The 26,347-nt window shown below is 43.6% G+C and overlaps 1 protein-coding gene across 3 annotated transcripts in view; it reads right to left on the reverse strand.

The window, feature by feature from the left end:
• The window catches only part of wdr7 (WD repeat domain 7), a 145,847-nt gene that overhangs the window by 36,398 nt on the left and 83,102 nt on the right, over positions 1-26,347 (reverse strand). For 2 of the 3 annotated variants that reach the window (XM_079524621.1, XM_079524620.1), the window contains exons 23-25: positions 13,778-14,005; positions 2,838-3,024; positions 1,072-1,095 (exon numbers count right to left, since the gene is read on the reverse strand). In XM_079524621.1, coding sequence (XP_079380747.1) covers positions 1,072-1,095; positions 2,838-3,024; positions 13,778-14,005 — 439 coding nt within the window. The remainder of the gene's footprint in view (positions 1-1,071; positions 1,096-2,837; positions 3,025-13,777; positions 14,006-26,347) is intronic. The other variant, XM_079524622.1, reaches the window with a different exon arrangement.

Genomic DNA, 26,347 nt, shown 5'->3' on the forward strand with positions numbered 1-26,347 from the left:
GCATATCTAACGGCATGATGATCAGTCATGATCTACACAGACAGCCGACTCCCGACCCAAACACTGAGTGAAACTTAGTAAACGTGTTGTTTGATTAAACATGTGCCACGAAAAATAGCTTCCAAAGCTTGTTATGTTTGCATCGAGGAGGTAGCCTATGTGTCCATACCATACGTCCATACATGCTGATCGGCCAACAAATTACATTAATCTCCCTCCCAGTGAGTGAAGAGCACTGATGCCTGATTTATTCTTCGTGTTCCGTGCTGAAAATAGCTGATATACAAGCTCACAACGCGTCGCGCTATTTTCAGCACGCGGAGATATGCAGGCTCTGAGAGCATTCCGAAACTTTTGCCTTCACAATAAAAGCATGCGGCTTTCACAAGTTGGCCCATAAAGACAAGCAAAAGGATTAAGAATTTGGTGGCATTTCACATTGCAAAAGATTTTTTCCAAATTGTAGAAATATTATAATAAGGAATTAATTTGGATAATAGTAATGGAGATATTGTACAAATTGTCACTTTATTAATCCAAAAGGTTTGGACTGCATTTCATTTTCAACACAAAACCTTAAACTGACTTTCTGTGTGTGGAATATAAATATTGCCTTTATTGACTGAGTGACTTTGTGGTGGGTTGAAACCATCTACAGTGTTTTGAAGTATAACCAGGTAGGTTGCTGTTTTTTACACAGTGACCTTTGTAGGGGGTTTTATGATTCAAACCTTTAATGGTGGAAACCACTACATAAATAAATGGCGCCCGATGTGGGGGCATGATAAGATCATGTATTAATACCACGCTATACAAAGAAAAAAATGGTGCTACCTAATTTGTGGTGGCGCTACCAAATGAAAAGGTAGGTGGCACCAGTGCTACCTGTGAAAAAGTTAGTCTGGAGCCCTGTGTGAGGAGATAAGAGGAAACAACCAGAGTTCCCAGGACCCAAAACACCAGCATCCCCACCATTACCAGCCATCAACTACATAAAGATAAATTGCATTATTATTACACCACCACCCGGTGACAAATATGCAAACACAGGATAATATATAACTATATTACCTGCACTCTCGCCTGTTTCTTTGTCTGAAACAGAACCACAGGAAACATCTTGCCTTATGTGAGCCATGGGGGACGATTATAATTACAATTACCAGGTAGGTACATGGTAATATCATGGAAATAGAGCACGCTTCCTTTTACAGTACAGTTCCTCCTTCCTTACTGGGTACCAGGTATCAGGTACTGGGTATCAGATAATTACATGGTAGTTGTCAGGAAATGACCTAGTAACAACTGGTAATTTCCTGGTAGGCTACTACCCACATGTTTCATGGGTAGTACCCATGTAAACACAGTGAATACAGTTACCATGTTATTACCTGGTAGTTGTCAGGAAACTACTTGGTAATGACCTAGTACCTACTGGGTAACTTGCCTGGTAGCAGAGTAAATACCTGGTAGTTGTTGAAAATACTTGGTATACCTATTACCTATAGTACCTGCAACCAGGGTATCGTGCCTGGTTGCAGAGTAAATACTTATAAATACCGGGTAGTTAGCTGGTAATTACATAGTAAAAACGTATAAATACCTGGTAATTGTCAGGAACATACTTGGTAATTACCTGGCAACCAGTGTGTAATTTGCCATGGTAAGTTCCATATAATTACCAGGAGATTATACAGTAAATAGTTATAGATACTGGGTAATACTTGGTAATTACATAGTAATTACTGAGTAATGTATCTGGAAGTTAACATGTAATTACCAGGTAATTAATGGGTAAATGGGTAAACTACTACCTGGTTGTTATCAGGTAATACCAGGTACTTACCTATTATTACCAGGTAATTACCTGGTAGTTACCTGGTAATTACCAAGATATTTTTAGACATTTTCGCTTTAAAAACGTATATGCTGTATACAGACAGTATAGAGCGTCGCAGTCCCGCCTCCTACCCTGGACCAGGAAATGAAACCCAATGCATTATTCTCATAGACATTTCTTAAAGTATTTATTTAAAGACGGTTACGCCGCGGACAAAGCCAACTCGAGTCGTGACAACTCATGACAACACAAACAATATTTTGGACCAAACAAATAATTAGAAAGAAGAAAAAAACTGCAGGTTACAACACTTTTTTTGTTGTTTTTCTTCTTTGTAATTATTTGTTTGGTCCAAAATATTGTTTGTGTTGTCATGAGTTGTCACGACTCGAGTTGGCTTTGTCCGCGGCGTAACCGTCTTTAAATAAATACTTTAAGAAATGTCTATGAGAATAATGCATTGGGTTTCATTTCCTGGTCCAGGGTAAGAGGCGGGACTGCGACGCTCTATACTGTTAGATTTTAACAAAATGTTCAAGATTTTTCAAAAACAATAGCAGGTTTACAAACTCATAGCGCGGTACAAAGTGGCATGCTATGAGGTTGTAGATCTGCTATTTTTGTATATAGACAAAGTATAAAATACAGGTAATGGTTAAAGTGGTTGAAATCTAAAATGACACAGACGCTTCCCCGGCTGTAATGGGTCAATGACTCCACATGTGGTCTGTGGCATGTTGGTTGGTGTACTCCAGTGGTTCCCAAGGTGGGGTCCGGGGACTCCCAGGGGTCCTTCAGGGAGTTCCAGGGGGTCCGCAGCTAAATGATAGTTTGTAACAAAATGGACCCTTATGGGTCTGTAACTCTGAGAGTGTACAAAAGGCATTTGTACACTCTCTGATGATCAATGAACATTGATTTCACAATATAAATTGGGGGTTCCAGAGATAGAAATGCCATTAAATGGGGGTCCGTAGACTAATGCAGGTGTACTCACTTGGCCAGCTGCTTCTCGGCGTCGGCGCACAGCTCCAGCAGTCCCATGAGCACGGCGGACACGTCCATGTAGGGCTCCCACACCGTGAAGCCTCGGCCTATCAGGTCGATGGCCGTGCGGCGGATGGTGCTGTGGGGAGGCAGCTTGGGGCTGGGCGGCTGCAGCAGCAGGAACGTCAGGGCCTTACCTGCACGGGACAAGAAATCCAAAACGCACATACGTTACACACAATGTTATACGGTTACAAGACGATCGGTTATTTTCATGCGGAATCTGTGTCTTGGAACCTGCATTCCCTGTTTCTTTTGGGGGTTATTTGCTTCGGATGATGTTCAAAGAGGTGGTATATAGCGACTGTAGTGTTCCACACTCCTACGCACAGATAGAACACTGCACTAGCTGTGGAAGCCATTTTATAAAGAGAGAGAGAGAAAGAGAGAGAGAGCGATAGAGAGAGGCAGACATATAGAGAGGCAGCGATGAGGTCAGTTGATGGTTGACCTGACATTTGAGTGGAGTCTCTTCAGAGACAGCTGACCAATAGAAGTTCAATGAGCAGCCCTCCATGCCACAATCTCCACACTTCACCATCCACGGTCTGTCTAGCCTTACACCTATCTTTGATAACAGGCTTCATTTTGATGATGATTGTCTTCTTGTTTTCTTTTTTTTCCAAATATTTATCCCACCCATTTTAACCCAGTGCCAATTGCCTAAACTGTAATCCTGGGCGCTACTCTCACTTTGTCAACCTGGGGAGAGCCCCGAACTGAGCTCATGCTTCCTTCAATGCATGAGGTGTGAGCAGGCCGCTTCTTATCAGATGGCAGGGGGGAGTATCCCCGGATGGAGCGCGTGGAAGGAACACGTTATTCCCCTCCATCAGGCTGTATTGTGAATGATTCTTAAAAGTCTCCAAATAGAAAGGTTGGCTCCAATGTGGATCTCAGACCATGTGACCATCCTGTGACATCAGTTGTCTATAACATATACGTCTCCAAATTTGGGCAAATTTTTATCGCAGCCCCCTATAAAAAAAAATGAACTGCAATCAGTCCCCACTTACCACAGAGATGTATGCTATGTCCACTGTAACATTATGTTTGTCCTAGTGAAGACGCATGCCTCACTACTTCCAGTGCAGACTTAATACAGCACTGGGCACCAACACCAAACGGCAGGGCAAAGGTGAAAGGAGACTCTACTAACGGGTAAAGAGAAATATTGAAACAATAGCTGCTGCAGAAGAGGTAAAGCACGTTGGCAGCAACCTCTGGTGATGGTGGTACAACCAGACTCACTGACCAAAGAATCGCCTGCCACTCTGCTTGCACTGTAATGTCCTTTATTACATCCATTTCCATCCATTGCACCCCCCAAATTCAAGTTAACAGTATGAAGGTTATTTGGATTTATTAAAGGGACCAAGCTATATGTATATTACCAATTGTTCAATTATTTAATAGGGGAAAAACATATTAAACTGGAGAATAATCTATTTAATAAGATTCCTAAAATCTCACAACCATCAACCGTTAAGAGCTCTATTAACTTACATAGAACCTAAATATTGTCTACCATAAGCATCCGTACTCCCAGAGACCCCCCATCAGTAAAGGTCTCCTGGCCTCCCAGACAGAAAGGTAATTACATCATCTGTATCCTATGGCATTTTATCATCAGTCTACCTTAAATGGCAAGGCAACCCCCACCTTCCTTATTGGTTTAAATCCACACACACACACACACACACACACACACACACACACACACACACACACACACACACACACACACACACACACACACACACACACACAGTGTATGGACACGATTATGAAAGGTATAGCCGGGGGGGGGTCTAACTATGTTAGCATCGCTAGGTCAGGACCCATTCTAGCATACCGGCGCTAACCATGTTAGCATTGTCATGCTAGTCTCGTTACGGGCGATATAGACTGTGAAAGATGTGCCAGCGGGCTAACGTTGTTAGCTACTATGTTTATGGGGCATTGTTAAAAGGAGCCAGACAATAACAAAAGATGCAGATCAGAGAGGGTTGTTGGTGTGTGTGTGTGGTGGAAACAATACAGGAGATTATGGGACCATTTTAGTTCCATTTAGGAAACTCTCAGAGTTAAATGAACACCATGGATTGTTACTGTGCAGTGTGTGTATGGCTAGCGTCTGCGCGGGCTAAAAATAACTCAGAAAAGTCGGATGATGAATAGCTCTGTCTGTTTATTACTCTGTCTCTGATGCAGTTATACCGCCTGATTTATAGTTTAGTCGCGCGCCTGTGTCTCGCGCCGGGAAACGCCGATCTACAAGCTCACAGCGCGTGGCGGCCGCGACGCGCTGTGAGCTTGTGGCTCGGCTGTTTTCGGTTGCAAGCCGCGACGCACGACAAACTGAATCAGGCTCTCTTTCAATCACCGTCCCGCCTTCCACGTAGCTCTCTCTCTCTACCCTTTCTCCCCTCTCCTTCGCCGGCCCTCTCACTCTCTCCCTCTCTCTCTCCGTCTCGACGGACAAAGGGAGAGATGAGGAGAGGTATAGAAAGGCAGTGGGAAGATGGAGGGACGTGGAGTGGGTGGGGGTCGTGGGCTAATTCCCTGTTTCTCTCTGTCAGTCCAAGGGCTAGGGATGGAGGTGCGTTATCAATCTTTCGTCATGGCGACATAATAAAGGAGCTGCATCTCTCCTCCCCACACACACACACATTCTCCGTCCTTCGGGGTGTTACATTTAAACTGGCCTTCGTCTGCGAGATGGGTGGGGTCGGGAGGGGTTTGTAGTGAGAGAGACAAGTGGGCTGAGAGATAGGCAGATTGTGATAGAGCGAAGGACCGAAAGAAAGAGAGGGAAAGTCGACAGCCGAGAGAACGAACGCACACATCCAGTTTGACACCACATGTTATGAAACTCATGAAAGTAGTGAACTCCTCACCTGGAGCCTCCGTTTTAGAACAGGTGAGCCACACCCAGAACCCAGATTAGCAATTTACCATCACTACCCATCACTACCTAATAATCTACACAGAGCTGATATCCCATCAAACAGCAATACCATTATACAAAATATAGACTGTCGTGCTGAAACTACAGGTCTGGGAATGCCCATATATGGACTTTTATTTATTTAACGTATTTGGGCCGGGTAGGACGAAAAATGTTGCTGCCGGGCACGGCTGCGCTAAGTTATTAGCGCTAATAACTTTGGGGCGGACCCATCTACAGTTTGAATGGATAGTTATCAGTCAAATGGGAGATATTGAAGAGGAAGGACGGGTGGGGAGGATCAACATATGGAATGTCAGAATAGGTCAGCTTCATATATGGAGGTTTATGGTTTGAGGTTTGAGGTCAGATGCAGAGTTTTCTATCATATTTATACATACATGGCCGTAATGTATCACACTGTTTAGTTTACAGTGGAAAGGTTTTTCTACCGTGTGGATACACTGGTAGTGTTCAATGCGTCTTTCTCTCCAGTGTGGCGACGCAGGTGAGTTTTGAGACTCTCTAACCGACTGAAACTCTCTCTACATTGCTTACAGTGGTATGGTTTTTCCCCAGTGTGGACACGCTGGTGTCTCTTCAGGCTACCCAACAGACTGAAACTCTTGTTACATTGTTCACATTGGAAAGGTTTTTCTCCTGTGTGAATCAGCAGGTGATTCCTCAGATGACTTGGCCGACTGAAACTCTTGTCACACTGTTCACACTGGAAAGGTCTTTTTGTGTTTAAACAGGTGATGCTTCAGCTGGGTTGAGTGACTGAAGCTCTTATGGCACTGTTTACAACAGAAGGGTTTCACCCCAATATGAAGACGAAGATGGTGAGACCTCAATTAATCGAAAGATTTGAAACTCATACCGCACTGTTTACAGTGGAAGGGTCTTTCCCCAGTGTGGATACGCTGATGTATATCTAAACGAGATACTAGACTGAACCTTTTGTCACATTGTTTACAATGGAAGGGTTTTTCTCCTGTGTGGAGACACTGGTGTCTTTTCAGGTGAGCCTTCAGGTGAGCTAACTGACTGAAACCCTTGTCACACTGTTTACAGAGGAAAGGTCTTTCTCCAGAGTGGAGACGCTGGTGTGTCTCCAGGTGAGATAACCGACTGAAACCTTTGTTACACGGTATACAGAGGAAAGGTCTTTCTCCAGTGTGGACAAACTGGTGTTTCCTCAGAGTACTCAATTCACTGAAGCTCTTATCACAAGGTGTACAATGGAAAGGTTTTTCCCCCGTGTGGACACGCTGGTGTGTCTTCAGGCTATATAACTGACTGAAACTCTTGTTGCACTGTTTACACTGGAAAGGCTTTTCTCCAGTATGTCGTCAGGGAATGTGACCAAGTGAAGCTCTTGTCACAATGTTTACAGTGGAAAGGCTTTTCTCCAGTGTGGAGACGCAGGTGTGTTGTCAGGTTAGATAACTGACTGAAAGTCTTGTCGCACTGTTTACAGACGTGAGTTTTATTTTGTTTGGAAGTCAGCTGATGGGTCTTTACTTCACAACCTGGCTGAGTTAATGTCTTGGTGAACCATTGACAACTGTAAGATCTGGCTTCGTCTGTGTCTCCTTGTTTCTGGCTGGTTACAGGCCTGGTTATTGGCGGAACGGCTGCTGATGGCATCTGTCCATTCTTTAACAATTGCAAGTAGAGTTTCTTGTGGCTCACCTTCATGTGTTTATGGAGGTAGTCCTGAGAGGTGAAGGCATATGCACACTCAGAGCAGGAGAAGAGCTGAGTCTTGGAAGATTGGGGCTCTCTCCCTTCAAGTATGGCTATCCAGGGTTTGCTGAGTTCAGTGTCGTGATCTTCATATATTGAGACGGCCATATATGGAGCGTGTCACAAGGTGTGATGGACTGACGCCCATATATGGAGGCGTGACTGGCGGATCGACGGACAGGTTTTCATAACAATATTGCAAACCATTACACCAACCAGCAACTTCCAAACCGACATGCTCATCATCATGGAAGCAGATCCATAGGTTGTGTGTGTTAGGCATGTAACGATATATCGTATATCGATATATATCGATATTATATCCCGACGATATGTATCGATTTATTAATTTATTCGATTTTTTTATTTTTTTAGGAGGGCTAGTGTGAGATATGAAATGTGAGCTGTAATCATATTCCATCATATTCAAGTGTTTGAGAGAAATGAGACAGACTCCATGCAGTCACTTTCAGTAGTAGAGGCCTGCAGAGGGGAGCTTTATGTGTCTGTACCCAGGTGATGGTCGTTGATGCTGGTTAATACATCAAGGAAGGCAATTATGTTTCTGCACTGTCAAAAAGGTCTACATCTATCCTAAGATGCCATCAAAGATTTGCAATGTGGTTAAATAAAAATTGTGAAAAAAGCTTGGGGGGGAAGATAAATCATAAAAAAATGTTTTTTCGGTCATTTGTCTGGAAAATAATTGTGTTGAAAATATCGTGACAAATCGTATCGTGAACCTCATATCGTGATACGTATCGTATCGTGAGTTGAGTGTATCGTTACATGCTTAGTGTGTGTGTGTGTATAATTGTATCGCAGAGATTTTAATTCATCGTGGAATTGTCCTCCGTCATACATAATCTAGGATGAATTTGTTTTGTTGTGCTTGAACTTCGGTACCGTTGTCTTAAACCCTGAGCAAACAGACCTGTAAGGATTATTTCATTATTACACAAATCGATTGACCAACAATAGAAGATGTACAATGTGTTGCGTTGCAACGTGTTGAATATTTGATTATCGCAGCAATATTGTTAATCGCTATTACTTTTGCCACAATAATTGTAACTGTGTAATTTTCATATTGTCGGGGCGCCCGCTGGCCAAGTGGTCTAGCGGGCGCATGCCACATATAGGCTCTGGCCTGACAGCGCGCCACGTGTTCGAGTCCTGTTCATGACGACCTTTGCTGCATGCCTCTCCACTTCTCTCTCTCTCCCTCTTTCTTATCCATCTTCACTTGATAGTATCAATAAAGGCAGAAAAGCCAAATATATATATATATATATATATTTCATATCGTCCCATCCCTACAGTGTAAGTGTACATGTACTGTATGGTATGTATGTATGTATGTATGTATGTATGTATGTATGTATGTATGTATGTATGTATGTATGTATGTATGTATGTATGTATGTATGTATGTATGTATGTATGTATGTATGTACATACAGTGTGTGTGTACATGTACACAGTATGTATGTATGTATGTACTGTATGTATGTACTGTATGTATGTATGTATGTATGTATGTATGTATTGTATGTATGTACTGTATGTATGTATGTATGTATGTACATACAGTGTGTGTGTACATGTACACAGTATGTATGTATGTATGTATGTATGTATGTATGTATGTATGTATGTATGTATGTATGTATGTATGTATGTATGTATGTATGTATGTATGTATGTATGTATGTATGTATGTATGTATGTAGTGCCCACTGCCCAGACGTGTTGCTGTGCGTTTTGCATTGTCAAGTGGTGTGTTCCTGCAGGACAGCTTGGATGCTGTCTGAAGGACAAGCTAGCTTTATTTACTGCTGCTGCTGCTCTGTGTGTGTGTGTGTGTGTGTGTGTGTGTGTGAGACTGTGTGTGTGTGTGTGTGTGTGTGTGTGTGTGTGTGTGATATGTAGCCTTTAATAAATATCAGGTTGCCAGTCATAAAGTGGGCAACACTTCATCTGCTCCTCCAAGGTCATGTCACTGTGGCCTGGACCAATAAAGCCTTATTGAAGACCACAGTTCCTAGCTCTGCGCGCGCGCGTGTGTGTCTCTGTGTGTGTGTGTGTGTGTGTGTGTGTATGTGTGTGTGTGTGTGTGTGTGTGTGTGTGTGTGTGTGTGTGTGTGTGTGCTTGCATGTTTGTGTACGAGTAAATAGTCACATAACTAGTGTGCAAATAAAAACTATTTATGGAGGCTAACCATCAATTATTTTCTTAGTGATCGTTCAATTTTGTTATATTAAACAAATATTTTATCAACAAATTGATTAATGTTATTATGTACTTTGTGACATGCACATTTTTAGAAAATCATGTGTGTGTGTGTGTGTGTGTGTGCCCGTGTGTGTGTTAGTATACTTTATAGGTGTGCATGTGTGTGGGTGCGTGACAGTGTTATTGATAAAGGCCAGAGGGGCAGGACTTGATTATTTATAACTAATTTCTACACTTGCTGCTTTTTATGTGGTTCTCTTGAACATCAAAACACACACGTGTGTGTGTGTGTTTCTTGACACGCAGGTGCGCACACGCGCGCGCACACACACACACACACACACACACACACACACACACACACACACACACACACACACACACACACACACACACACACACACACACACACACACACACACACACACACACACACACACACACACACACACACACACACACACACACACAATGAACCATGCAGTACTAGAGGTCCGGAAATAATACCAGCAATACTAGGGGTCCTGGTCAGCGCACACACACACGCACAGCGTGTGGCGCGTGTGGTGCAAGCCACTCTTGCAGTCTTGTTCGTGTGCCTGAACAATGCGAGAGAGTGAGAGGGGTTTCACTCTACACCTCTTTTACACCTCTTTTCTTGGCGGCCATCTTTAAATGTTAACGGACAGGCCTGGACCAACGCTAAATGAATGAAGTGGTATTGACGAAGCATCAGTGGGGCCATAATGAGTTGTTAGTTAAGGTAATCAACGTGTCACATTAACAGCAGACCGGGCTGGAAATTACAGACAAGGCGGGGCAAAGCAGGAAGGCATGTTCGCCAGCAGTAATTATTTGAGTGGATACCGTGTTTGGGATTACCGAGGGCTTGTTTTTTCCATTAACTTTGTTTTTTTGTTGTTTTTCTTGACCACAATGCTATTTAGACAGATACTAGGTTCACCGTTTACCTGGTAAGGTATTCCCTAGAGGTTCAATGATTTTGTTGGTGATTGTTTTAGAGTAGACTGAGAATCCACACTATGGGCTCTATTTTCATCCATGCTAAACCCATTATCCATAAACTTCTTTGCCTTTTTTTTTTACTATTTTGAAAAACATTTTTGAATAGTTCAACTCGTTGTGAGCTTGTAGATCGGCTATTTTAACTATTAAAAAATGTTTTTCAAAATGATAAAAAAGGCAAAGAAGTTTAGGGATAAGGGGTTTAGCATGGAATAGAGCCCTATGTCTCTCTGCATTAGATGAGTTGATGCGTATTGTATTGTAAGTCGTTCTGGTTAAGAGCGTCTGCTAAATGGCCTGCATTGTAAATTGTAACAGAGGAAAGGAAATGAGGAAGGAAGGGAGAGAGGAAGAGGGAATTCTCATTATGTTAGTGACAGGGAACAGCCTTAAAACCATTTAACCCTTTGCATCCGTATTGTGGGGAAAACGTCCACTCTACAAGCATTGTGAGCATGTAGATTGGCTATTTTCAGCTAAGCTATTTAACTCCTTGAACACTGGTTCCCATAGGGGGTGTTAGATGGCCAGTGCCAGAGAAATGCACAAAATAAGAAGATATATGTTGTTGTTATGTTTGAAGTTTGAACCGGAAGAGTTAATCTCCCATGTTCATAGCCCTATACTAGCCATCGATCCATTGATATCGTTCGCAACAGCTCAAATTAATGTTTTATCAAGTCACTAGTATGGACCCCCCAGGGACACAGGGTCAACCAAATATGTGGTTTAAAGTGGCTAAGTAAATTGTATTAATAAGACCACACCTAAGCTGAGCTTAAACTTAACCATTCCGGCAGCAGTAGCATTTACAAAAATTGTTTAGTTTGATATATTTAATTCAACTCATGCCTAACAGATCAATGGTGTTTAGCTGGTGCTGCAGTAACGCTACCCAGTTTACTAATAATGTTTTGTGGTTGGAGTTGACCCATTAACACCTTGGAGGCGCAAGACGGAGATCACCGTCAAGTTCAAGTGCACGGTCAGTTGCCCGAGACTGAGATTGATAAAAACGACGGAGATTAATGATATCAAAACCGGTCGCATCGCTCCACAGCCTAGGAGCGCTTGTTGCCCAATCCTCGGTGTTGCACAACAGTGACACGTCATTGAAAATGTTCCCTGCCTGTTTAGCTGACGACAACGAAAATCTTAAAACGTTCATAACTCGCGATCTAAATCATCCCGTCTAATTATGAAAAAAGATCCTGTGTTAGACGGCGCTCCGCGGTCCAGTCGCTAGTCGCGATATATTTATTCTTACCTCCCGTTGTTGTCGTTCGACTCTAGAGTGGTGTGGCTATTGTTAGCTGCTATACAGACATTCACAACAACTTCCGGTCCGCTGGTAAAAGTGGTCCGGGCGCTATAAACGATGGGCACATTTTATTAATGGATTAAATAGGCCCGAGCCCTCAAGGTGTTAAAAAAAAACAGTAAGTAAAAAAAAGAACCACTGATCATATTTCTCCTGATACAATAGGTGGTATTGTAACCAATAAGATGGCAGATGGTTATGCCATCACTGATTTTGATAACCATCTAATCATCATCTGTAGTTCTATACTTATCTCATGGATCAATTCAACTATCAATTCAATATCTGTTCAAACATAAAAACATGCACGCACGCGCACGCACGGCGTCACACGCACACACATAAAAATAATAATAACCAATAACCAATAAAATGGTTTTAGTGATGGCTCTTTACAGTCACCTGTAATTGTGTAATTCAGGTTTTATTAAGCAATACGTGTTTTTAAAGGTGTGAGGTCTAGTGTGTGAGGTCAATAAATTACATAGATGTTTTAAAGGGATGGCTTCCACTCCACAGAATCAATTACAGCCTCACCTGGTGTCATACAAGGTCCAGCTATAACAGCTCGGCTTTATGGTGCGTGCGTGTGTGTGTGTGTGTACTCGTATTATTATTATACTTGTGTGGGCCAAAAGTCCCCACAAGAATCCCCTCAGAATGTGAGAAATAGACACAGTTTTCATGGCTAGAACATATTTTTAGAGTTTCACATAGTGAAGAAACAAGGCACAAATACCAGTAATCATGTCCCAACTACACAATACAAGTTTATCCATTTCTACTTTTCACAGGCACACAACACATGATTGACAGGAGCCGGTGCCAATTAAAATGATTGTTATTGATGCGTGTGAGCCTGCATGCGTGTGTGTGTGTGTGTGTGTGTGTGTGTGTGTGTGTGTGTGTGTGTGTGTGTGTGTGTGTGTGTGTGTGTCCACTGTGCCTGGCCAGTAAACTCAGGTGAGCTGACCACCGTGTCTAGATGGCCGCCTATAAGGGGGCATCACGCTCCACAGCCTATCAGTGTGGCCACAGGCTCTGTCGCCGGGCGGATTCGCCCCAGAGGCAGCCAATCAGAGCTCTGGAGGAGAATGGTTACTTAGTGCAGCTTTGATGCCCACCAAGGTACGATGCCCTTGGCATAGCATGGGCATGGATAAGGCACCGTGCGTGCGTGCGTGCGTGCGTGCGTGCGTGCGTGCGTGCGTGCGTGCGTGCGTGCGTGCGTGCGTGCGTGCCAGCACCAAGCTCCTTAAGGTGACAAGCTTGGGTGTTGAAAATCAATCCTATCTCTGCTGCAAATTAATCCAACAGTGAAGTTCCTACACAGTAAAAAAAACCTGGGTGTTCATTTTACTTAGACAGTGTACAAATGGATACATTGTACAGTGTGAACCCTGCTTTCCAAACTAGAGTCTCACATGGGTCGCGGACAAATTGTTATGGGTCACGACTCACAAGTAAATACTGTAGCACTTTGTGTTTCTGACCATTTTTTCTCCTCCAGAAATTTAAAAGAAAATCTAACTTTTTCAGTCAAAAGGTTTAAAAGAAGTGTGTGTGTGTGCGCGTGCATGCGTGCGTGCATGTTTTGCTTGCACTCACATGTGTGCCTGGCCAGAGAGTAGTTGGACGAGCCTCCGCTGGTCAGACCAAATCCCTCGGGCGCCTGACCGCCGGTTCGAGCCCGAGCCGGCCCCTTTGGCGGCTCGATCTCCGCCCCGAACTCCGCCCCGATCACCCCCAGCAGCACGATGGCCGTGGCCTGCTTCCTGCGCTCCTCGTACGAGTTGGAGATCTTCTTGGCGTTGGGGGGCAGGTTGGACAGACAGCCTGGAAACACACATAAAAAACAATTATGAATTCATCATCTGATACAGTGCGCCAACTGGGGGGGGGGTCCCCACGTGATATGAGGGAAGCTCAGCTGTGAGGGTTTGTGCAAACATTGTCTTAAACATTGAATGTCATTTTGTAAACACAGACATTATCTTAAAGGTGCAGTGCAACGGAAATGGTGGACTTTTATTTTGAAGTTTCAAACGGTTTCAAGTTGAAACACCGGTCTGAAGTTTCTGAACCAATCAGAGCGTCGCATCCCTTCAGGCGATGGGACGGTAGCCAGGGACGGTAGCTATGCTATACGCAGCAGCGCATGCTGTGTGTTTGTTTACAAATCAGATAGACGGCCAGCTGTACCAGTTTACTGTTGTGGCTTATTTCTACCCTATAATGTTTTCAGATACATATTTTAGCGTGATGATTAAGTTGAAACCGAGTAATACACTGTCTGGATGTTATCTTGAATGGGAATAAAAACGGAGGATTTCTGTAATCAATAGCAGCTGTGCTGCACGGATGCGCACATATGGGGAATTAAACGGGTGAGCTTCATTTTTATTGGCTTTTATCGATGTGGGCCTCGACACGTCATCACGCAGCACGTTTTCAGGAAGTAATAAAAAATATATTTTTATGGACTTTTGATATAAAAACACACAGAAATGAGAATTTGCCCATTTTTTTGGCATCAATTGTTAGGTATGCCCATATGATGACCACGGATATGGTCTAAAAGTGTGAAAAACGTATTTTTCATTTCACTACACCTTTAAACATTGAATGTCATTGTGTAAACACAAACATTGAAGACGAAGGTGAGGACGCGAATTGTGAATGAGATTATGTATGATGATAAGAGCGCCCCTCACTTCACACGGTGTGATTTTAAATGTTTTATTGAGGGTCCAGCTTTTAGTGTATATACCCAAATTGTGTCCTACACAAACATTAAATGCCATTGACAATGAATGGACACTTTTGAGTGTTTGTGTAAACATTGCGTAACACAAACATTGACGCCAAAGGTGAGGACGCAAATTCTGATTGGCCGGAATGAGATGATGGACAGTATGATGTACGATGATAAGAGCGCCCCTCACTTCCCACGGGCGTGATTCTTTTTATTAATAAAATACTTAAAAAATTAAATGAAAAAAAAAGACCATTACTGCAACAAAAGTCATCAACAAACTATAGGCCTACTATAAAAACGGTTAGTATGATCAACAACGTAGATATTGCTGCAGTTTTCCCTATCTGTCACAAAGGGCTTAAAGTGGTCAAAACACAGTGGACATTTTTAGTCAAGTGTTAATCCATTTTGGGCGGGAACCCCTTTTGGTGTTTTAAACATTATGTTATAATTTAGCTATTGAAAAATAGCAGATCTACAAGCTCATAGCGCGCCACGAGCTTGCTATTTTTGAAAAAACGTGAAAATATTTATTTCAGAAAACTGGATTTAGAAGTTGTTGTTTTTTATTTCGAGGTCAGGCCTAAATGGGTTAAGTCCTATGAAAGCAGTTGCATTAAGCGTTGCGGGGCCAGAGATGTGCTTTCATTCCCAGTGAATGGTGTTAGGAACAGCAGGCGGCCTCAACGGACTGCTTCTCTCCAACACAGCCGCAACAAATGAACAGGCACGCTTCTATTGTCACCGTTATTACTTATTAGTTAAACCACGCACACACACGCACGCACGTGCACACACAAGTAGGCACACTTCATATCATTGTACTGCTTAAAGCCATTAGTCACAGTACGCACGCGCACGCACGCACGCACGCACACGCACACGCACACACACACACACACACACACACACACACACACACACACACACACACACACACACACACACACACACACGCGCGCTCTGTCAGGGTCATGTTCAAAGAGCACTGGGAGCATTCAGCCACATGCAAGAGTGGGAACCCTTTTGTTGTGAGAAAGAGAGAGGGGGGGGGGGGGGGGGGGGGGTTCTGAAGTAACAGGCGTGCTGCTCTATTGTCCTAAAAGAGGACCCCAAGATGCTTAGAGTGAAAATGTGTGTGTGTGTGTGTGTGTGTGTGTGTGTGTGTGTGTGTGTGTGTGTGTGTGTGTGTGTGTGTGTGTGTGTAATGCCTACAATGAGGCTTTCTAAGACACTCAGTAGGAGACGAGAGTTCTGTATTTAAACTATGGTTCAAGTGTGTAGAAAGGCGTGTGTATTTTGTGCATTAATGTGCACAAATGTGTGTGTGTGTGTGTGTGTGTGTGTGTGTGTGTGTGTGTGTGTGTGTGTGTGTAGGTGTATCATTCTGCAGGTGTTATGTCCTGGGATCCGAGGATGCACTAAGGCACGCGCACCCACGCACGCGCACACACACCAGCTGTGACCTGTCCAATTGAGTGAGCTTGAAGGTCTGCCATTTTAACTCTTTTTGCACAACACCGTTGTGCGGCAAAGTATACTTAACTGCTGGATGGATTTTCCGATGAGTTGAAAAAGTAATCAATAGAATAATCAAGTAAATAATGGATATTTGCAGCCCTAAACTAATAAGGGCAGAGAGATGTAAGACAAGACGAGGGTCGGATTCAAACCTGAGTCCATGCGCTCACAAGGAACGTGTGTGTGTGTGTGTGTGTGTGTGTGTGTGTTTCCGAACCCCTCCATACTATGCTATATTTATTTCCATGCTATATTTCCATTTTATTTAATGGGATTTCTAAAAGCAAGCTGTCATTTGGGAGAAAGCCCAGCGGCCAGGCCAGATAAATGGATTACGGAGGGCATCCGTGCCCAGCCCCCCCCCCCCGGCCAAACTGGGCCAGTAGATAACAGAATTAGAAATAGAGTCCACATCCACAATCCCTAAAAGTTTAGATCTACAGAAGATGGGAGGGAGGGAGGGAAGGAAAGAGGAAGAGTATAGGACCCCCACCCCTATAACAAGCTGCAGCTTGCAGATCTGATCAGCTATTTTGGGGGGTATGTAGAGGGGGGGGAACAAAGGAGGGACCAAGTATAGACCATGGGGGGTGGCGGGTGGTGATCATGACCATAACACATTGATTCTGTGTCAAACAATACTTGAAAACTGCAAAAAGGTTGTTTATTATATACGATATAGATAGTACCAGTAAGAGGGCGAGAAGCAAGCACGCAGACTGCTGGGGGAGCGCTGGCGCTTTGGAATGGGGGGTCAGATCAACATATCCGCCTGGGTGACAGGTGACTGCTGGGCAGGTAAGATCTTAATTTTCGGGCTTGTTGAGAACTCTAGTTTTCGCCGGCTGCCGGGCGCAGCTGCACTAATGACGTTGGGGCAGGCCCGTCTATAGAGTTTGAATGGACAGATATCAGTCAAAAGGGAGACATCGAAGTGGAAGTAATTTCTCTATAGAGAATAACATTGGGTCATCTTAGAATCGTCTCATAAGAATTGTGGTCCAAACATAAACAAACTGTCTCTGTGATAGTCGGGGAGGTAACTCTGTATCGTTTATTACGATAGTCAGTAGTTACGATAGTCGGCGGCAGTAACATTAGGACGTGTGAATTATGTCATACTTCGGAGGTCTATACAATTAAATATTCACATATTTTTGGACACAGAATCAAATGTTATTTTTTTAACTTTTTGCCTTTATTGATAGATGTAGGTAGACAGGAAACGGGGAGAGAGATGGGGGAAAGACACACAGTAAGGTTCGTCGGCATCGGGACTCGAACCCGCAACACGCTGAATTACAAGGTGCCTGGACCACTAAGCTGGCCCAGGCCACATAATCAAAGGTTTTATGTTCATGATTTACCAGGAGACTGGATGGCTTGGTTCCAGGCTTAAAATAATTGACAATCTCTATGGGAAAAAATTATGGGTTTTCTATCGCCACAACACACCAAAATAAAGACTTAAATATTGTGAAGATTTACAAGCTCACAACGCCTCGATTAGCTACTTTCACAAATGTTGCCTCTTTCTTTTATTATTTGGCAATTTGGCCAATGTTTGTTTACTTTTGATGCAGTAATGTTTTTTTAAGTAATAAAAATGACTTAAATGGCTGGCGCACGTGAAACGGCGGGCACAGAGTTATATATCATCTAGAGACCGGACAACCCCGCCCCCAGCTACTCATTCAAATGGTAGTTGCTCAGAATGAAATTGCAACTGGAGTTTTTGCGAATGATTCATTCTTGTTTGACGGTGCTGGAGGACCGTTCATAATACAATTTAGGAATGAGCCGCGGGCCTTATAAAATTGCGCCGTCGGGCCACAATTGGCACGCAGGCCAGACTTTGGAAACGCCCGCTATACATAGTCCTGTGCAACGTATGTTAGACTCCAGTCTATTGGCTCCAGTGAACCGGCTAGCTGCCTTCTTTCTCTCTCTCTCTCTGCCTCTCTCTCTCTCTCTCTCTCTCTCTCTCTCTCTGCCTCTCTCTCTCTCTCTCTCTCTCTCTCTCTCCATGTTGGTAGAGGGAGGAGGAGGAGAGAATATTGATTTTGGAAGCCCATCGATTGTCTACCTTACTACCAACCGATCCATTTTAATGACATTGTATCTAAATCCTATTTGGCCACAAACCAGGGCTTCCAAACATAACCCAATAAACTAAAAATGAGGACAGAAAACTGTGCTCTCTCTTTCTGTGTGTGTGTGTGTGTGTGTGTGTGTGTGTGTGTGTGTGTGTGTGTGTGTGCGCGCTGTCCCTCACATGCGCAAAGTTTTCGTTCTCTCCCTTACATTCTCTCTCTCCCCACTCCCCCCCCCCCCCCCCCCCTCTCTCCATGCCGTAACATTTAATCTTCAGAAGCATGCTGGAGAGGGATGGATTAGGGTAAAAAAAGAGGAGCTTTCTGGGTGAAATGTCATTACTGTTGGACGGATGGGTGCATCAATTAAATAGGAGCAGGATGGCTTAATGTACCAACTTCAGTCTCATGTAATCCCAGTCAAAAATGTAGAGATACAGTAAATATATTAAAATGGATTCGCTCAGCAAAAGTAATCGTAACCGCTGGAACCTGAAATAGCTCAAAAGAAATGAATGAAAAAAAGACTCAACGGTGTAATTGCGGTAGCCAACTCTTTAGGTGTAGGCCACTGTAGTATGTATTTAATATAAGCACTTTTTATAGTATTTGTATTGTGACTTAATATAGACATCACCACATTTAATTCACATTCACAAATGTTAAAGTTGCGTAACTGGACTTTTTTTTTGCATCCCGTTTTTTGACACTGTCAAGTTGACAGGTGTGGTTGAAAAAAAATCTAAACGTGCTTACTAAGAGATATACTAAACTCAATGAAGACTTGCTAAACTCGCGACTCAAGACTAATTTGTCAAACAATTGTTAATCACTCGACATTTTCAGGTGTTAACTGGGCTACTCTCCGTTGTGCATGAACAGGAATATAATAAATAATAATAACAATAACAATAACAATATTAATAATAATAATAATAACTGTGCCGTTGGCAGGGGTACAGAAAAGGAGATGGGGATAGAAAAGGGCTAGGAATGGAAGAAAGAATAACGCCAAATTTAGGCTCGGGCAAAAATAGCTGACCTAAACAAGCTCACAACGCATCGCACTGTTTGGGGGGAAGGGGGGGGGGGGGGTGGCTTGGCTATTTTCTGAAGGCATTGAAAGAAGGATGGACGGCGTGAGGGAGCGAGGGCGGGGCGTGTGTGTGTGTGTGTGTGTGTGTGTGTGTGTGTGTGTGTGACAAGCAGGAGGGAAGGGGGAGATGAGAGGCGGGGTCATCATGATGGTTCTAGGGAAGAGCAAAGGGTTGAGGATGGAGAGAGAGAGAGGAGGGAGGGAAGGAGAGACAGGGGGGGAGGATGGAGAGAGAGAGAGGAGGGAGGGAAGGAGAGACAGGGGGGGGGGAGGATGGAGAGAGAGAGAGGAGGGAGGGAAGGAGAGACAGGGGGGGGGAGGATGGAGAGAGAGAGGAGGGAGGGAAGGAGAGACAGGGGGGGGGAGGATGGAGAGAGAGAGAGGAGGGAGGGAAGGAGAGACAGGGGGGGGGGGGCTAACAAAAGGCAGCTAGTTCTTTGTGTGAAACAGCAATCAATACCCCAGGGCTTATAATGTATAACAGACAGAATACACACATGTGCGTGCGCACAGACACACGCTCAGCCACTTCAGATACACATACGCCTATACTCTCGGATTTACTCAGCCACACTTTCTCAACACCCTCCTTACCCACATATATAAAATTATATTTTTGACTTCAAACGACTAGAAGCTCAATCTCGTTCTCACTCTAGCACCACAGGAATAATAATATAATTAGTATAATAAGTGTAACGCGGAAAGGCCTGTAGAATGACGTTACCATATAAGGTAACATTGATCACGTTGCGTAGAGTCGGCCTAATGAGAAAAAGAGGTGGCTGAAATGTGCCTGAATAATGTGTTTAACTGTCCATGAATTAACTGAACAATATGTAAAGACATTAAGGGTGGGATAATAAGCCTAGAGCCAAGGCAGAGTACTTATGAGTATAGTCTGTGGAAGGCAGAGTACTTATGAGTATAGTCTGTGGAAGTGATAATAAGCCTAGAGCCAAGGCAGAGTACTTATGAGTATAGTCTGTGGAAGTGATAATAAGCCTAGAGCCAAGGCAGAGTACTTATGAGTATAGTCTGTGGAAGTGATAATAAGCCTAGAGCCAAGGCAGAGTACTTATGAGTATAGTCTGTGGAAGTGATAATAAGCCTAGAGCCAAGGTAGAGTACTTATGAGTATAGTCTGTGGAAGTGATAATAAGCCTAGAGCCAAGGTAGAGTACTTATGAGTATAGTCTGTGGAAGTGATAATAAGCCTAGAGCCAAGGCAGAGTACTTTAGTATAGTCTGTGGAAGGCAGAGTACTTATGAGTATAGTCTGTGGAAGTGTGGCGGCAAATGGAGTGCTGGTAACATGGGCCCTATAGCAACCAGACACCACGTCGACCCTACTCTGATAGTGGGGCGGGCACGCACGCACGCACGCACGCACGCACGCACGCACGCACACAATTTGGGGGGTACTTGACATGATGAGCACCATCAGACAACGGTTAGAATTTAGATGAGTTTTTTAGAATGGGCCTCAGGTTTTAATAGGTTAAATGAATGGTTTAGTGATAATGATTACAATGGAAAGCGGAATGATGATACTGTTTGATTGTTCATAAAAAATCAAAAATCAAACGGTTGATATGACAATGCAATGCTGTTATTAGAAGCTAGAATGTTGAATGGGGTCATTTATAATTATTCCATCGGCTGAGATGATCACGAAATATCTATTGAAGAATCTATTTGTGCAACACCCTTTGATTTTAATGATCCATTCTATTAAAACGATGAATTTCATGTGTTTCGATTGCTTTGAATCATATTCGGTGAGGGGGGTAGTGGTGGAATTCTTTCTTAAAAGAATACTTTGAAAATGATTTTGGACAGTCACGCACATCCCTACAATGAATCAAACTATAAATTCCTCCATCCATCCACCATGGAAGGCATTTGTAGAATCAATCGGTCTCAGATCTGAATGTGTTAATGACGATTCCAGTTTATTTTGTATAGTGAGTAACATACTGTATGAATCAAATTAATATGTTTATGTTTTATGTTTATGTTTATTTATTTGATATGGACATAATATTTACATCGCTCATTGCACAGTTGTATACAATTTGTAGATGCATTGTGTACAGTGTGTTAGCACATGTGCTAACACACTGTACAATAGAAGGTGAACTGATAACAACACTAAAGTATACCAAAAGATTGTTTGATGTTGACTTTGGTTTTGACTCCATTACTGCCAAGCAACTGAAATCTACTAGATACAATAGAATGAGAGACAGAAAGGAAGTCTGCATACTACTTGACTGTACAGTACTATATCCATGATGTGTGTGTGTGTGTGTGTGTGTGTGTGCGTGCGTGCGTGCGTGCATGCGTGCGTGCGTGCCTACTGTACATGTGCACGCGCCTGTACTGTACACACATTCTGGTGTCCTGTATGCTGAGATAGAATCCGGGCTTCCTCACTAGGGGTGCAACAGATACTAATCGATTTAATGAACTAAACAAAATAATAATAATAATAATAATAATAATAATAATAATAGGCCTAATAATAGATTAATTAATCAATACTTTGGGCATGTCATTATCGGCGGTACGTTTGACGTGTTGTGAGCTTGTAGATCTGCCATTTTCAGCATGCAATCAAGTGCAAAGTTTTGCCAAATGTAGTCGACTAAAACCAGACTAAAACATTTCAGATGACTAAAATATGACAAAAACTAACTAACAAGTCATTATCAGCTTGTATTCCATTCTCTTGGAAATGGTGCCTTAGTGGGGCTTTCTGTAGTTGTGTTTGCACTGCAGTCTCTAGTCATGGTGGTGGGGGGCTTAGTGTCCCATTGGCCGTGGGGCTTAGTGTCCCATTGGCCGTGGGGGTTAGTGTCCCATTGGCCGTATAGGGCTAGTCTCCCATTGGCTTAGCCTTAGAGGCCAGCCAATCATGAAAATCTCACCACTACATCACTGCTAGTACTCGATTATCATTGATCAGCTTTGTAAGATCATAAAAAAACAAAAAAATCGCTGTCAAAATCAACAGTGCGTCACTAACCAGTGACACACCAGTCACCGTCGTCGGAGGCCCCGCCCACAGCCTCTCCCACTACACGTTTTATTGGCTCCATTTGGGCTCCGTCCACTCCACTCCGTCCTCCCCCCCCCCCCCCCCCCCCCCCCCCACACACACACACACACACAGCCCCAATCAAAGCTGCCTCCATTGGTAATCAATGGCAGACTGGTAAGACCCGATCACCGGGGATTGTGGGTAGGGATAAGTAAGAGGAGTAAAATTGATGTGAGAAAGAGAGAGACAGACAGACAGACAGACAGACAGACAGACAGACAGACAGACAGACAGACAGACAGACAGACAGACAGACAGACAGACAGACAGACAGACAGACAGACAGACAGACAGAGAGAGACGGGTATAATGAAATAAAAAAAACACACAATATGGAAAGAGCATATATAGTTTAGAAACTTGAACGTTAAATACAGTATATTGTACTGTACACACATCGTATATACAGGAAAGCATGTCCAATAATGCACAGTATCATCACAATCTCTCTAATCAGCCAATGGCGTGCTAGCAACTCAATGCATTTAGGCATGCACACCTGGTCAAGACCATCTGCTAGGGTTAAAAACCCAGCATCAGACATGGTTGCTTTTAACCGTGTAATCTTGACCACGTGTGCACGCCTGAATGCAATGGTTTGCTGCCATGTGATTGGCCGAGTAGAAATTTATGTTGGCGTGCAGTCAGACAGGCGTACCTTATAAAGAGAGTGTGTGTGTGTGTGTGTGCGCGTGCGTGCGTGCGTGCGTGCGTGCGTGCGTGCACGTGTGTGCGTAGAGGCGGGGGGGTCATAACATAAATGTCACGAGACGGTAAAACAGGGACATAATTGAAAACACAATTAAGTTGGCAGAGAGAAGAAAAAAGAAAACATTAAAGAGAGATGTAGTGAATGTTGAAATGCCTGCTGCCCTTCTGTGTGAAGGTTGACAGGAAAAGACAAAAGGAAGAAAGATCAACACACATAAGCGAGAGAGAGACAGAGACATGGACAGAGAGAGACAGAGACGGACAGAGAGAGACAGAGACATGGACAGAGAGAGACAGAGACGGACAGAGAGAGACAGAGATATGGACAGAGAGAGACTGAGACATGGACAGAGAGAGACAGAGACATGGACAGAGAGAGACAGAGACGGACAGAGAGAGACAGAGACATGGACAGAGAGAGACAGAGACATGGACAGAGAGAGACAGAGACATGGACAGAGAGAGACAGAGACGGACAGAGAGAGACAGAGACATGGACAGAGAGAGACAGAGAGGGACAGAGAGAGACAGAGACATGGACAGAGAGAGACAGAGACGGACAGAGAGAGACAGAGACATGGACAGAGAGAGACAGAGACATGGACAGAGAGAGACAGAGACATGGACAGAGAGAGACAGAGACATGGACAGAGACATGGACAGAGAGAGACAGAGACATGGACAGAGACATGGAGAGACATGGACAGAGAGAGACAGAGAGAGACATGGACAGAGAGAGACAGAGACATGGACAGAGACATGGACAGAGAGAGACAGAGACATGGACAGAGAGACAGAGACATGGACAGAGAGAGACATGGACAGAGAGAGACAGAGACATGGACAGAGACATGGACAGAGAGAGACAGAGACATGGACAGAGAGACAGAGACATGGACAGAGAGAGATGGACAGAGAGAGACAGAGACATGGACAGAGAGAGACATGGACAGAGAGAGACAGAGACATGGAGAGAGAGAGACAGAGACATGGACAGAGAAAGACGGAGACATTGACAATGACAAAGATAGACAGAAAAAAAGAGCGTTGTACCCTGCCCTTTTTTCTTTTAATTATTTGTTTGACCCAAAAAATTGTGTTTATTGTCATGAGTTGTCACCATCCGAGATGCCTTTGTCCGAGGCTTAAATGTCTTTAAATAAATACTTTCTGATTCTGAAACGTCTATGGGAAAAAATGAATGGGAAATTCTCTTCCGGGCCGCTGGTCACTGGTCAGGGGCGGGACTGCGACACTCTATACAGCACATACTACGTATCTCATTTCTCATTTCTCAATCCAAATCCATTCCTGTTCCGACTGCTTTGATTGGCTTGTGCAAGTCTCTCTCTCTCTGTGTGTGTGTGTGTGTGTGTGTGTGTGTGTGTGTGTGTGTGTGTGTGTGTGTGTGTGTGTGTGTGTGTGTGTGTGTGTGTGTGTGTGTGTGCGTGGTGCGTGCGTGCGTGCGTGCGTGCGTGCGTGCGTGCGTGCGTGTGCACTCATCAGACAAACCCCCTGTAATAAAAACACAATACTTTCTTCATGAAGGCCTGTGTGATTGAGGCCGTCCAATGTCCCTGCATTAGAGAAATTAACATCCAGCTCCATTTGTCAGGACGGAGCCATAAACCACACGCTTCTGACAGCCTGGAGATGAGGCTCCTTATTAAAACCCTGTCAAGTCGCACATTACACGCAGAAAACAAACACATAAAAGATTGGGGGGAAAAAAAAGAAGAAGAGGGAATAAGACCCCAAGGCCTTTAATAACGCCAACCTCTGCTGTAATAATTTTGTATTATGAACCGTCAGAGATATATATGATTTATCATCTCAGGTGAAACGCGATTCGTTTCGAGGAAAAAATGTTAAAAAAGGTAAAGACAAGAAGCCACTGTGAGAGATGGATTTTCTATTTTCTTCATTTCTTGTCTTACTTTGACGTCCTATTTTGTAATGTTCCTGATGACTACATGATCTCAAATGCTGACATTGTAACAGCGTGGTCTTACAAACTTGCGACACGTCGCGAACTTGTACAACGGCTATTTCGGCTGTTAGATGAATCTGATATATATAAATTAAGCATGAGGCTTGGCTGTATCTCTTCCAGCAAACTCACAATAATCAAGACAATACAACAACTGGGCATGCTGTCAAATTAAGCTGTTAAACCAAGTCATAACAACCTACGCAGACGCACTGCGGCGCAACACTGTAGCGATATATACAAGTGTGGAGTGCAGTGATTCAGGAGTTGGTGATGGCTAGACCACACACTGGCATCGCATCGCAAAGGAACCATGGAACAAATGACAGACCGCGTCGGACCAAAGTCATGTGTAACAATAGAAATCACACCCGTGTGAAGTGAGGGGTGCTCTTATCATCATACGTCATCATTACATCATCTCATTCTGGCCAATCACAATTGCGTCCTCACTTTTGTCTTCAATGTTTGCGTTTGCACACTTTTCTCTTCAATGTTTGTGTTTACACAGACCCTCAAAGCTGCACATAAGGTGCTAGCGCCCCTCACAAAGGGTTGAGCGTCACTGTTCTAGTGTTCATGGGACAAGGTGACAGCGTTCAGAAGAGATGAAGACAGGAGAAGATACAAGATACGGTTTCTGTCGGGTGAAAAACATTATTTCAATGGTTTTATGTTTTTATTTGTATTATTCATATCATACAAGAGTGTCACACATTAGTAGTAAAAATCACACCCGTGTGAACTGAGTGGTGTAAGGTCTTATATAGACTGATCAGCTGTGGTCTGACGTAATGTCTGACGTAATGAAATCACACCCGTGTGAACTGGGTGACCTTAGCAACCGTGCTCATTTTTTGGTACGAACAGACAGACAGACAGACACGCAAACTAACAAAGCCA

The sequence above is a fragment of the Electrona antarctica genome, assembly GCF_951216825.1.
Source record: "Electrona antarctica genome assembly, chromosome: 16".
In the NCBI taxonomy this organism is placed as follows: Eukaryota; Metazoa; Chordata; class Actinopteri; order Myctophiformes; family Myctophidae; genus Electrona; species Electrona antarctica.